This window comes from Aristolochia californica, unplaced genomic scaffold (genome assembly GCF_029961685.1).
Source record: "Aristolochia californica isolate CCGP_79_NKW_82.1479 unplaced genomic scaffold, dmAriCali1.0.hap1 SCAF_14, whole genome shotgun sequence".
NCBI lineage: Eukaryota > Viridiplantae > Streptophyta > Magnoliopsida > Piperales > Aristolochiaceae > Aristolochia > Aristolochia californica.
This window is the reverse complement of record NW_027181815.1, coordinates 3,014,825-3,027,916: the sequence shown is the minus strand read 5'-3', so window position 1 is coordinate 3,027,916 and position 13,092 is coordinate 3,014,825. Positions and strand designations below refer to the sequence as shown.

At 40.3% G+C, this 13,092-nt stretch overlaps 2 protein-coding genes across 2 annotated transcripts; both read right to left on the bottom strand.

Moving 5' to 3' along the window:
* Positions 1-2,917: 2,917 nt before the first annotated feature.
* LOC137950047 (cytokinin dehydrogenase 3-like) lies at positions 2,918-5,867 on the bottom strand. The gene is made up of 5 exons (XM_068796398.1): positions 5,002-5,867; positions 4,765-4,892; positions 4,208-4,477; positions 3,515-3,780; positions 2,918-3,397 (listed from the first exon to the last, which is right to left on the bottom strand). Exons 1-5 carry the CDS (start codon positions 5,642-5,644, stop codon positions 3,103-3,105), a joined length of 1,602 nt encoding a protein of 533 aa, XP_068652499.1. The 5' UTR covers positions 5,645-5,867; the 3' UTR covers positions 2,918-3,102.
* A 5,168-nt stretch (positions 5,868-11,035) lies between these two features.
* On the bottom strand, positions 11,036-12,219 carry LOC137950226 (bidirectional sugar transporter SWEET6b-like). The gene is made up of 6 exons (XM_068796611.1): positions 12,177-12,219; positions 12,061-12,097; positions 11,767-11,983; positions 11,491-11,652; positions 11,270-11,389; positions 11,036-11,176 (listed from the first exon to the last, which is right to left on the bottom strand). The coding sequence occupies exons 1-6, from the start codon at positions 12,217-12,219 to the stop codon at positions 11,036-11,038; spliced, it is 720 nt and encodes a 239-aa protein (XP_068652712.1).
* Positions 12,220-13,092: the final 873 nt, after the last annotated feature.

The window sequence follows — 13,092 nt, the reverse complement described above, 5'->3', positions numbered from 1 at the left end:
GAGAGTTTGTGTTCGATTGAGTTCTTATCCTCAAGACACCTTGACGGAGGAGATAATAAATACAATTATGTTTTTGTTTCAAAGTTTGGATTACATCGATACCTTCCAGGTTGAGGGAAGAAGTAGATGAAAAAGTACAAGAAAAAGATATTTAATTCCACATGTTATGGTAATTTTTATGTGACCAAAATATTCAAGAAAGGAAGAGTACAAAAGATAAGTTTTTGCATCTATGAAGAATTGCATATGTGAAGAATTTTTTAGCAAAAGAAAATTGAAGACTAATAATACTTTTCATTACGAGCTGAAGTTATAAACTTCGGTTCGAGAGAGAGTGTTGAAGAACAGATATGGAAAAGTTTTACATAACTTTCACAATAAAAACTCTTATAGAACCAGATTTATTATAGAATGAGGTATCGCATAAAAGTTTCAATTAAAAGATGTTTTAGTTATGTTAGTTTTCAATTTATGTTCAGTTGTTTTATTATGTTAGGACTTAAGTTTAAGTGTTCGATTTTAGGTGTAATTAAGACAAAAGTAATTTAATTGTAATTGGACTCTACTAATTTTCTCTATTATAAATAAGGGTTCATGTACTTAGATTATATTTTAATTAATTAAAAATAAAATATAATAATTACAATAAAAAAAGTAAGTAGAGCCAACTTAGACTTGGATAGCTGCTTCAATGGAGCCAATTATTAATTCCATTTAAATAAAATCTTATTACTATTAGTGACTTATTAGAAAATTACAAGAAATATTTTAAAATTTTCGTGGGAAAGTTAAATGGACCTTTTATTGTCTCTTATAGGGAAATAAATAAAAATTAATAATCAATCTAATATATTATTATACTTATCAATAAAATTTTAATTAAATAAAATATCAAACACAAAATTGCAATGAAAATTGCTTCATGCTAAAAGTATTACAACATCAATTGTTAAATATTTATTCAAAAAAAAATTATACAGTTTTCTATCCCATCTTGGTACAAAAATCTAAATTAGAAAATTATATGATTTTTAATAAAAAAAATCAATTAGAAAAATGTTTAAAAAAACATGAGACACTAATAGTTTATAATTTTTTTTTTTTTTTTAATTTTTTCGAGAGGTAAAAGTTTTTTTTTTTTTTTTTTTACTTTATGATCTTGAGATCATTTTTGCACGGGGGAGGGGGTAGAGTGTTGAACACCAATAATACTTTTTATTACGAGCTGAAGTTATAAACTTCGGTTTTCGAGAGAGTGTTGAAAAACAGATATGGAAGAGTTTTACATGACTTTCACAATAAAAACTCTTATAGAGCCAGATTTATTATAGAATAAGGTATCGCATAAAAGTTTTATTTAAAAGATGTTTTAGTTATATTAGTTTTCTATTTATGTTCAGTTGTTTTATTATGTTAGGACTTAAGTTTAAGTGTTCGATTTTAGGTATAATTAGGACAAAAGTAATTTAATTGTAATTAGACTCTGTTAATTTTTTTTATTATAAATAAGGGTTCATGTACTTAGATTATATTTTAATTAATTAAAAATCAAATATAATAATTACAATAAAAAAGTAAGTAGAGCCAAACTTAGACTTGGATAGCTGCTTCATGGAGCCAATTATTAATTCCATTTACAGAGGGCCTCCTCGTTAACGCGGCTTTTTCTTTACCCCTGTTCCAAGCGTTACGACGGCGACCCGTTATTCCAAAATCTCAGCAATGGCGAGAGGGGAATCTACGCCGGTCAAAGCTTAGCTTCTGTAGATTCACGGAAGAGGGCCCTACCAAACTGTTGCTTCATCACGTCGAATCGCAGCTGGCTCTCGGAGGAAACAGACAGCTTTTGATTCTGATCCCCACGCCGATCCGAGACGAGAAACAGTCTCTGGTGTTTTGTGGTGATCGGGTTCTGGATGTTGATCGATGACCGAACACACGGGGAAATCCGATTTCATATCGGCATATTATTGTACCCATAATCCCTAGTTGGATTATGGGACCCGTGAAAAGTAAGAGTGAATTTCGAATTTACTCACTCTCACTTTCACTTTCCCTTGGTGTCTACAATTCGTTTTTGTGTAAAACAAGTAAACGTGAAATCCGAGGTTTCACCCACTGAATTCACTTTCACTTGCGATACTCTCTGCATCTCTCTCTAGGCCCTCCTCTTTCTGCTTCCCTCTCGACCCTCGTCTCTGTCAAGGCTCTTCTCACCGACACTCAACGGTGGTCCCAATGTGGTGGAGAGAAAAGATCAGAAGGATTCAGCCTATCAAAAAGAAAAGTTGGAAAGAAAAGAAAGAAGGATTGATGTCTTCCACCAACAACTTAATCAACAACGACGTGCCATGGAGGAACTCGATACCTCACACTCTCAGCTTTCCACCTAGAAAGCCAGAACAAACAGTTCTTACCCTTCAGCCATCGCAGGTTCTAGAGAGAGAGAGAGAGAGAGAGAGAGACTGAGCGTGGGAGAAACAGAGTTCTGCTTCTTTCTTTCACGGAGGTCTTCCACCACGCCGAGGGGAAGACGAAGACACTGAGGATGGCGATTACAATTTTTAGATTATCAGTCGGCTACGCACGATGGATCTGGGATTGTCAATCGGATTCAATTAATATTGCCACTAATAATATTTTAATTTAGTTGTGCTTTAATGAAGTTTATTATCGAAAATAATAATCCGAACAATTGAGAAGAACGAAGTACAGAAGCGCCACAAATCATTGGGAGAGTTGAATACCTCTGACCCTATGGGAGAAGAAAGAGAAATACTTTTATATTTAATTAAATTAATATTTATTTTAAAATTTTAAATTATTTTGCTTATTGTTTCCACTATATTTTTCTTTGCGGTTTGTGAAAGATTTGTAGCAGGTAACTCAAAAATCCAAAGATTCTACACAAGCCTCTCTTCTTTTTTTTTCTTTTTATAAGTTCTCATCAATTACCCAGTTTACAGAATAGCTAGAGTACTCACGTAGGATATTAATCTAACAGAGAAAACAAGGATTCGATAACGATAACTGGAAATTAACTATGCTTGATGGTGAAAGGCATGCGGTCTAATCTGACGAAGCTTCAAGAAGAAACGGCTACTACAATGGAGAAGTGAAGATATTCTGCCCAGGAGAGAGAATGGCTTTTGGATCATATTTCATCTTCATTGCAAGAAACTTCTCCCACTTTGGACCGAAATGGTTCTCCCACGCTGCTCTGGTCTCGTAGTGAGGGAGATACTGCTTAAACCCTACACAAGCCTTCTCGCAAAAGCTTAATATTTCTTTATTTTGATTCTCTAGGTACTGCCAATCATCAGGTGCCGATCGCAGCAAACCGATCGAGTAAAAAAATTCTTCATCTGGAACTGCTGTAGACATCTGCGCATCCCACCTGCAACAACCCATATTTTGATTTTCATATTTTGATGTTTGTCATTATTCTTCAGTGAATTCACAACCGTAATTAATTGATCGAGTAAACGACGTGGAATTCGCTTAAACAGCTTACTTGTTGTGTTTCATGGGGTAAATGAGAATGGGTCCCGTCGATGAATTCTGCCTGAGGATTCTTCTAAAAACTCCTGCATCAAAGTCGTGAATTCTCGACTTGGGCACGAAGAGATTCAACCATGGATGGGGAACATCCCATTGCCCTTGGTCGCGGAGCTTCAGCTCTCCTCTATACACCCTGTTAAGAAACTCGACGTACGTGACGTCGTTGCTGAAAACCAGCCCGGGAATGAAGCTCAGTCCTTCGAGCGCTGAGCTGACTTCCTGTCACCATGCAGTAAAGAGATTCAAATACCATCTCAAATCATTTAAAAACTAAAAACCAGCAGTCGGAGCTTCCATGGCGATCGCGAGATTCTCTCAGATTCTGAACTCGACCTTGGTCGATATCAGAAATTCTGAAACTCCCACGACGAACATTCTACCAATGGTACAGCAGTGTCTGTTCTTCCATGGATTCCGCACACTTCTGTTGTCATCTTCTAAAATTTGACCCTGTGAGTCAATCTTCAACAAACCCTTCCTACTGTCACCGGATAAATCACTTCTTTTAGTAAGAAAAGAAGAGGACAAGAGCTTTTGCTTTTTTTTTTTATCTTTCTGGGTAGCTAATCTACTGCCACTCGAAGCAGATTTTGGCCGTCAGCAGACGATTTAAATACGAGACAATGCAAGGTAGAAGAAGAACAACCTGATCGATGCTATAAGCGGTTGTTTGGTCATAATATTTCGATAGTTCCAAGCAATAAATCAAGCCATGTCTAGTAGTGAAAGATCTGATTCTGGCGTGATCTGCTTTGGAGAAAAACGAGGACCTCCAGTTGTTGAGGAGGCTTTCATCTGAAATGAGAGAGCCTTCCAGATAATCAAACCCTCTGCCTCCTTCTTCCATGGAGATGAGATACTCCTGGTCCCTGCTAAAAGCTGAGAAATCCTGGTACATCAATCTGACCCACCTCGCCTGTCAATCCATATAACCGGTTTTTTTTTTTAATAACAGAGCACACTATAATATAGTTCTATAGTTAGATCTCAGTTTGTGACATGGTCTGAGATGGATGTGGTGTAACCTATTTTGTACCGCAACTCCCAGTTAACTTGGAGTGGTTGTACATCTTTCATGGATACCTTATCTTCATGTACCTACCTGACCATTGGCCTTAGACCCAGCCACATGGACAAATTATTTGAGAGACTCCAATTATGAACTTATAATGAATGAATAAAAAAATGTGTGGGGGTATATACCCTTTGTGGGGCACGTTCAAGTGCAATTCTGGCTCTAGTGATGACCCCAAACTGGCCTAGCCCTCCGAGTGCAGCATGAAACAGGTCCGAGTTCAGCTCTCTCGAGCAAGTCACGACCTCCCCTTTCCCTGCTCCAAAGCCAGTACGTGCATGTATGCATCTTTAGAACAACGTCGGCAGTCGATCAATCAATCGAGAACGTAGAAATATAGTTTGAGAAGAGATAAGATAAGATACCGGTGACTACGTCCATCTCGTACACGTTGGTTATCTGTGGGCCATGACGGTGAACTTGGCCGCTGATTCCACCGTTAGAGAGGGTCCCACCAACGGTGAGATACAGGTAGTCCGTCCATGACCTCGGCGTCAGCCCATGCTCCAGGGTGGCCTCCAGCACATCGATCCAGAGCTGCTCGCCACCCACATCAGCGAAGAAAATCACCGAGCTCGTGGACGAAGGTGACGACGAAATGTTAATCCTTGCCTTTTTCTCACCGTCACTTTCGTGCAGAGAGTGCATATTGATGACGACGCCGTTGGGTGCCATCGCCTGCCCATGGACGGAGTGACCGTGGCCCCTGGCGGCAATTGGAAAAGGGTTGACAGACGAGTAGGAGGTCTTTATGAGAGTGGCGATGTCGTCCACAGAGGAGGGGAAGAGCACGGCGGCCGCAGGGGCCGGTTTGACCATATTGCCGTAGTCGGTGGAAGCGGAGGCGGTCGACAATGAGTCAACACGGAGGCGGGTGGCGATGTCAAGGTCGAGGAGGTGAGTTGGCAGCAATGCCGTCCATGGCCGCACCTGGCCTATGATCGAAATCAGTCGGCTTATGACAAACACCACTACGAAGACGAAAGCAGATGACATGGTTCCCTCCATTCTCTGAGAGAGGAAAGCACTAGTTACAGGAACCCAGCAGGAGAGAGGTCGTGTCTATATTTACCGATGAGAGGCTAAGAGGGAGACAGTGAAGTGAATACCAGTGAGATACGGGAAGGCAGTCGGCAGAGATGGAGAAAAGCGGACTCATATATATAGGAAAATTACGGACGACGGAGTGCAAAGTGAGCGAGAGAGAGAGAGAGAGAGAGAGAGAGAGAGAGAGAGAGAGAGAGAGATGATGCAAGCAGTGGGCTCATGCACAGAGTCACGAAGGAGAGAAAATAAAGCGAGGAGAGAGAATCATCTTCCTCGTTTAGTAGAGAGGCATCTGGGAAAAAACCAGGAGGGAGGGAATACACTGCACAGAAGAGATCAAGGGAGTAGATATGCGGTAGTACCAGAGGCCGAGGGAGAGATTTGATTGCTTGGTTATTTATAGAAGGTGGCGGAATGAGAACGAGGAAGAAATCTTTCATGGATGGGGAGAAGATCTTGGGGATCAGTCTCGGCCAAACGTCTCCCGGGTTAACCTGTTTAGCTTTTTCAAAGATAACAAAACTGAGTACTCGTCTGCAGGTGGCTCTAGATCTCCATCACAGTATTCCCCTCCAAATTCCAAATCCACATTTTAGGTTCTTTTACCGGATCTCCGTCCCCACCATCTTTCATTCAAGTCTTTTTGGCCTAACCGGTCCACCATCGCAACGAATCTCGACAAGTCCACGTCGCTTTGAACGATCAAGATCCCCTATATTTTCATGTCGATGTCCAGTCTTGATCCTGCAAATAGTAGAGTTACCCATGAGATAAACCTCGAGGGCCTTTCTTAACCTTTCATGAATGTTCTTTTGGTGATCGTTTCATCGTTGGCGTTCGTTCATTCATTTGTCCGGATAACATTTACGAAACGTTTTGTCACGTTTGCTTTCACCAAGATTTTCTGCTTATCGTGTTGACATTGTCAATTAACTAATCAATATGAGCCTCCCAAATGAGTTCTGTTGGTCAACTTAAGATAGGAGATTAGAAGTTGACTTGAACCCAATACATTTCCAGGGAATGAAGGAGGATTTTGAACCATTCTGCCATTTCTTGTCTAAATGCACCCAGGTGCTGCTGTAAAACCAGTCTCCTCTCACCAAACAAAGAGTCGAAATAGAATCCTGGCTATACAAAGAGAAAGATTGATGGGAAGATAATCTTCTGTCTTCACATTGGAATAAAAAACCTGGGTTGGATACAGCCTACAAGGATATATACCCATGAGCTTGAAAGTAGTTCTCTACTGATAACGCAAGTGGCTGCTCCTGTTATGTCTTTGTCCATTTAGATATCTCTAAAATTTGGTTTCATGAGCATGTTTGAAGAAAAGAATGCAAAAAGAAACACGCGCAGGGGGTGAGATATTCTCTTTTATTTGGTGATGATGGGGCTGTTTCCAGAGTTGGGGTGGGGGGTGAGAGACAAAGACTCACGTGAGAGAGGAAATGTTTTGTGTAGCTCCCCCGATATGGCAACAGGTGGAGACCCACAAGAAGCAGGTAACGTAACCCAGCTTCTCTTCCTCATCTGTTCGGCCAACAATCAGACAGAGGCCGCTCCCTGATGGTATCCGATCTTGCTTCTTCTCCTTTCTTTTTCAACCAAAGTAAGGTGAAAATCCCAGAGCACAGAATCTAATCCTAGATGGTTTCAGTTGTTATCAGTAATCATGTCAAACAAAATCTTCGTCTCGAAGATTATCCAAGATTTGATTCTCAGTTTTTTCAATCCTTTTACACTGTAAACATGATCTCTTGGCGAAAAAAGCTGAATTCTTAAGGTTCGTGTGTGACTGAGACTATCCAGAGTTGGTATGGAGGTACTGGTGGGTTTGAGAATGACCACGAGGGGGCTGACCTGGGCGGGAGGCCGCAGGGAGTCTCTCTCTCCCCTCTCGGCGAGCTAACTCGTGCCAACCTAAAGCATCCAAAGAAAGACGACGTGGAAAGAGGAATAACAGATGTAAAAGAAGATTACACCCCTGAGATTTTCTCTGGTGGGATTGTCTGGCCGACTAAGCAAATTCCCAGGCAGTGAGTTGGAATTCGTTAAGAACACTGTAGAGTCGGCGCACCCTCGCGAAAAAAACGGAGACTCGTTCAGGCAAAAAAATTATTTTTTATTTTCCTAATCCACTTGCCTGAGAAGCACAAAGAGTCCATTCAGATCAGTTTGGTGTTCTGCTACTCACGGACACAGCTCATTGAATCCAGAGAGCCAGAGAACAAATCTAAAGACGATCACAAGGAAAACGAAGAGTTTCTCTTGAATTGAAAATTGTATTGATTCAAATATTAAAGCCAGCATCCAAAACTACTCAACAATGTCAATTATCAAGTGCTTGATCATCTACTGCATTCCCTATCAGATTAGGGTTTCAAAGCTGCATCTCTCCTTCCTGTCTCCTTTCCCCTCTATAAGTCGATTAATTTATTAACCCACACAGTTACATAAAACCTCAACTTCTGCCGTTTTTACATCTCTCTTGGTTTTCTTTGCTATAGTCAGCATATTATATGCATACAATAGGAGAGAGAAGGCGATGGAATAGGCATGCGTAAGGATGGCAACCAAATGGGTTTCACAGGGAACCCGCGGCTCTGTCCCACCCAGCAGTTAAATGTAGGGATGAGAAAGCTATTAATTTGACACCCTGTGGAGGGACGGGGTGAAGTTCAGAACCCTGTGTGAGTGTCATCTAAAGGGTTCCCAGGTGAATAGAAACTTTACCATGTCGGGAAATCTCTGTGGTGCAAGAGCCAGGACGCTGTGAGCACGTTTAAAAGGAAGAAGAAGGATGCGCAGCGAGGGACAGGGTTTAGTCTTAAGTAATATGTGGGCAGCGGAACAGGGACGAAGATCAGGACAAGAGAGGATACGGGAGATCTTTTGTGGAGATCCGGACCCACGGAATCACGTGGTGGGAAGCGTCGCATAGGTACAGAAGAACAGATAGTGTACAGTGAAGCTACGTGCATGAAAGCGAAGCCCTCACATGGGATCCTGCATCTCTGAAGAACGCTCTGGCTTCCTTGCATAATGGCAGTCTAACCCACCTCCTCTTTCTCGCTTCTCTTTTTCTCACTTTTTCTTCCATTCGCTGCTGTTCTGTGACTTTGGAGAGCGCAGTTGTGGACCTTCTTCGTTGTGTGTTTCAAGATCTGTCAAACAGTGAAAGGAGTACCATGTTTGCAGAGAGAGCTTGTCCGTCTCGTTCATTCGTTACCTGATGCATCCCCCTTTTGTCTTCTTCGTATTTTTAATAAACCAATGTTTCTCCTTCTTCTAATGCCAATATCTTTCTTCTTTCGTACCCAGATTGCAATCTTTGTGGATTCAGAAGTCAGAAAGCAGGAATGAGAAGAACTGTAAAAAGGACAGGGTCCTCTTTTGTTTTTCAAAATTCTTATTCGACATCTTTCTGCTCAGACTTAATAGACTGGCCAGGCCTTATTCGGTTTTCGATAACAAATGAGAAGATGACGTAAAAGCGGAAACTACTTGCCCACCGGACTGGATGGTGAACATTAGTGAACATGAACATATCAACCCCTATAAAAGAAAAGAAAATGATAATTTGGTTATTATTATTTAAAAAATAATAAGTATAAATGAGATAATGATTAAATTTTCTTTTTCACTAAATATTTTTTGGGAATAATAATTATAAAAAAATAAAAAAAATCTTTTCCACATGGTTCTAACAAACCCTAAAAATTGTTTGGGCGCATGCATATAATCCATTTTTCAATAAGAAAGTGAACCTAATAGGTACTATTGTCGATTTTGTAGTTCAAACAAAGATGATTAGTCTTACTGAAACCAGTTGCGATAAAACTTCGAGGCAATAGTAAAGGCGCAATATGAATATAAGAGAGATCAGCCCGGTCGATATTAAATTCTCAACACTACCCCGCACGTTGCCATTTGTGGCTCATGTAAACAGGTGGGAACGGGACCTACCTTGCTCTGATACCATATTGAAACCAATTATGTTAAAACCTCTAAGAGGGATCGGCCCCGATCGATATTAAATTCTCAACAAATCTCACTAATACAATTGATAAGTATCATTATAAGAGTCACTAATACAAAGATGATTTTCCATTACTTTAAAATCGAGCCTCTTCTCTTCCGAATACTACCTTTCCCTTGAGACTCGTATATTCTGAGCGACTCACCCTGAGTCCAGTGATTGGATCAATCCTAGTAAAAAAAACCCTGGTTCATACGCATCGGACAAAGGAATGGATTTTCTTTTTTTCCCTCTGGTTGAAGAAGCCGTACTTTGGCGGCTTTTTTTTTATTACTGTTAGCAATGGAAAAGAATGATGGGGTTAGGTTAGAAAGGGTCGAGAGGCAAGACAGTGTTGTCGTCCCTACACAGGTACATAATCATAACGGAGAAGAAAGAATTGTCTGCTTGTTTTGATTCTTAGTGAGATCAGAACAGAAACAAACCCTGGAAGAAAAGAGTAATCGAGCTGGATGGAGCTTGGTTCAGTCTGAACGCGAGCATCGACTGTCAAATATCAGAAACTCTTGTCCGTGTGTTCCTGACGAGTAAATAGAGGTGGGTACGCAGACAATGAATCTAGTGTCATTTCAATCTGGAGAAGGAATCCCGCCTGACTTTTCCGAACACTATGCCTCATTGCTCGTTGTACGGAGAGAAACAAACCCCACCGATCTGCTATTTTTTTCCTTCAGCTGTGTTTGGAACACAGACAGTCCGACGAGGAAGGAACAGAAAGTGATTTTATTTTCTTTTGTTGGAATGCTTTGAAAATGATTGAGAAATATAGTTTCTCTTACGAGTAATATTTTTCTTTTTTCATCATTTTGTGAAATAAAATTTATTAACTAAAAGAGTCCCTTTTCTTTTAAGTGGGTTCCAAATTTTATTTAATTTTTTTATTAATTAAAAATTATTAAAGGATAATACCACATATATTAGTGAGTATAAAGATCTTGGTACCGGAAGTGAACTGGATTTAGAACATCCGGTGTGGGCGTTAGAACATTGAGAGGACCTTTCCCACGGTAAAGGGATCTTTTCCACGTAAAGTTCGGTCATCGTACCCGAAGGATAGTCCCACCTACATTAATGATTTAAGTGTCTAGAACTTGTTCAGAGATGTTTTTGCTGGGATTGACCCAGATTTGGATTACCCATTCTGCCAGCAATAGATAAATAGCAGTACAAGGAGAGCCCTTGAAATGTTAGTTACGAGCTATTGGAGGAGTAACACTAGTAAATTGATAGCATTGATATCGTTCATGCGAAAAAAAAAAATCTCATTAAGACTAATCCAGTGAAACAAAAAAGACGGGCAGACAAAGATATCACGTCGTTTGAGCAAGAGGCTTTGGCGGTTGCACTTCAGGTATTTGGGCTTCATCATCGTCCCAGTTTGTTGACCTGTAAAACCATCCATACAATATCAACTGGATGATTCCCAGAACGACGCCCGCACCATTCGGGATCTGCAAATCAAGGAGAAATTAAAACAAAGTTAGCCTCATCTAGTTCACTTCTGTGATCGATTTGTGGTTGAGAATCGTAAATCGAATACTCACCACAATAAAAAGATCAAACTCAATGAGCGCATACGCCGCCCAGCAAACGCTAGTGAGAAAACCGGCCAAAGAGAGGTAGAACGGCATGTATTTTACACTCTTTGTCTTCATAACAATCCTCTGCATACCAAAAATAAGCCGGGGTTACATGGATAAGCTTAAATAGTCGTCACCGACTAGGGTTTAAGCAAAAAAAAAATAACATTTTCAAAGCTTTTTACCATTATCGTTAAAGGTGAAGCATACATCGCACAATTGATAATCATACATATAATCCCCACAATTCGTGTCCTCAGTTTGTGGGTATGAGCGAGGCTTAACACCAGGCTTATTACAGCAGCAACGAAAGCAACTTCAATCAGCAAAGCTAATGCCACTCTCCGCTGCAGAAAGTGTATTGTGTTAATAGTGATCACATCAGTCAGAACAAAAAAAAGAAAAAAGATGTAATAATAATGGCATTGGATTATATTGGGAGTTTCATGATTTGGGTTTACTCTCTGTTTCTTGTTTGCGAATGTGAAGTAAATTATAAGGAAGATAGCTTCGAGGGCAAAGCCTGCGCAATTGGAGGTGACAACAAGAAGGTTATTGGGGTGGACGAGAGGGAGGCCGTAGAAGACCCACAAGGTGCAGTTCAAAACTGTAGCGAGGTAAGGATCTGCTTTGAACTTTTCCGTGCTTCTCTTCTTCCAAATCTTGTAGAAAGTCGGCCTGCAGATGTTTTTTTCACTGTTACGAAGAACGAACAAAAAACTAAAAAAAAAAGGTGTATCGTGGAGATGCCTTACGCAGGAGAGAGAAATAAGATAATGGCCATGACATTTCCTGCAAAGTGAACCCAATTAGTAGATAAACGTTTGAGTATACAAAGAATAGTTACAGAATGACAGGAAAAATTCTTTACCGATGATGCCTACGACGTTCCTGATTGCATTGGGGCTCACCATTTTAACCAAAACCTGTCGAAGCAAGTGCAAAGTTTTCAATGTTGTGAAGTAGGGCAAGCACAAAAGGGGACAACAGCAGATTAACCAAAACTGTAGTTAGTTTTAAACAAATCAAATTAGACAACCGGTGCAATATTCATGAAATGTTAAACGTCGCAATGATTATGAAGTTGAAAAGAGTGATTAAAGTCATAATTAGTTTTAATCAAATCAAATAAGACAACCAAGCGCTTTCATGAAATATAGATTAAACGTCATTACGATTATGACTGACTGCTATGATCGGTATACGAAACAGCTTAAATTTCTAAGATAGACGATGGAAAAATGAGAGAAAGTGGCTGAAAAATTACGTCTGCAAACTGAAACGATAAACTGAATCACGTCTGCAAGCTGAAGTATCGAGGAAATCTTTCAGCTGAAGTTGAAAATATGCAAACTGGGAAACAGGGGAACGAGGGAAGTGAAAAGAAACAGTAAGACGGTGCGTGTCTTGCCGGGGTGAAGGTCCTCAAAACAAAGACAAATGAACAAGCAGCGGATTCTTTAGCTATTTATGTACAGAGATTACTCAACACTGAGAGAAGAAATATGATCACAAAATTCAAGGTTGACAGATTGATCACGTACAGTCTGGTTGGATCAAGTTCGTTGAGGTATTCGAGTATGAATTCAAAGTGCTAGTTGAGTTGGCAGGAAGAGGGAGAAGCCGTTCGCCGCCATGCGCCGAAACGGCCTCCGCTTCCCTCTCCGCCGCATGGGGAAAAGAAGAAACGGGTGACGGCTCCTTCGCCGTAATAAAGTAAGCACTTGTATTCATGACCGTTGGATTAATCAGATAGTTTCGCGATGCTGACACGTTTAAGTGACCTA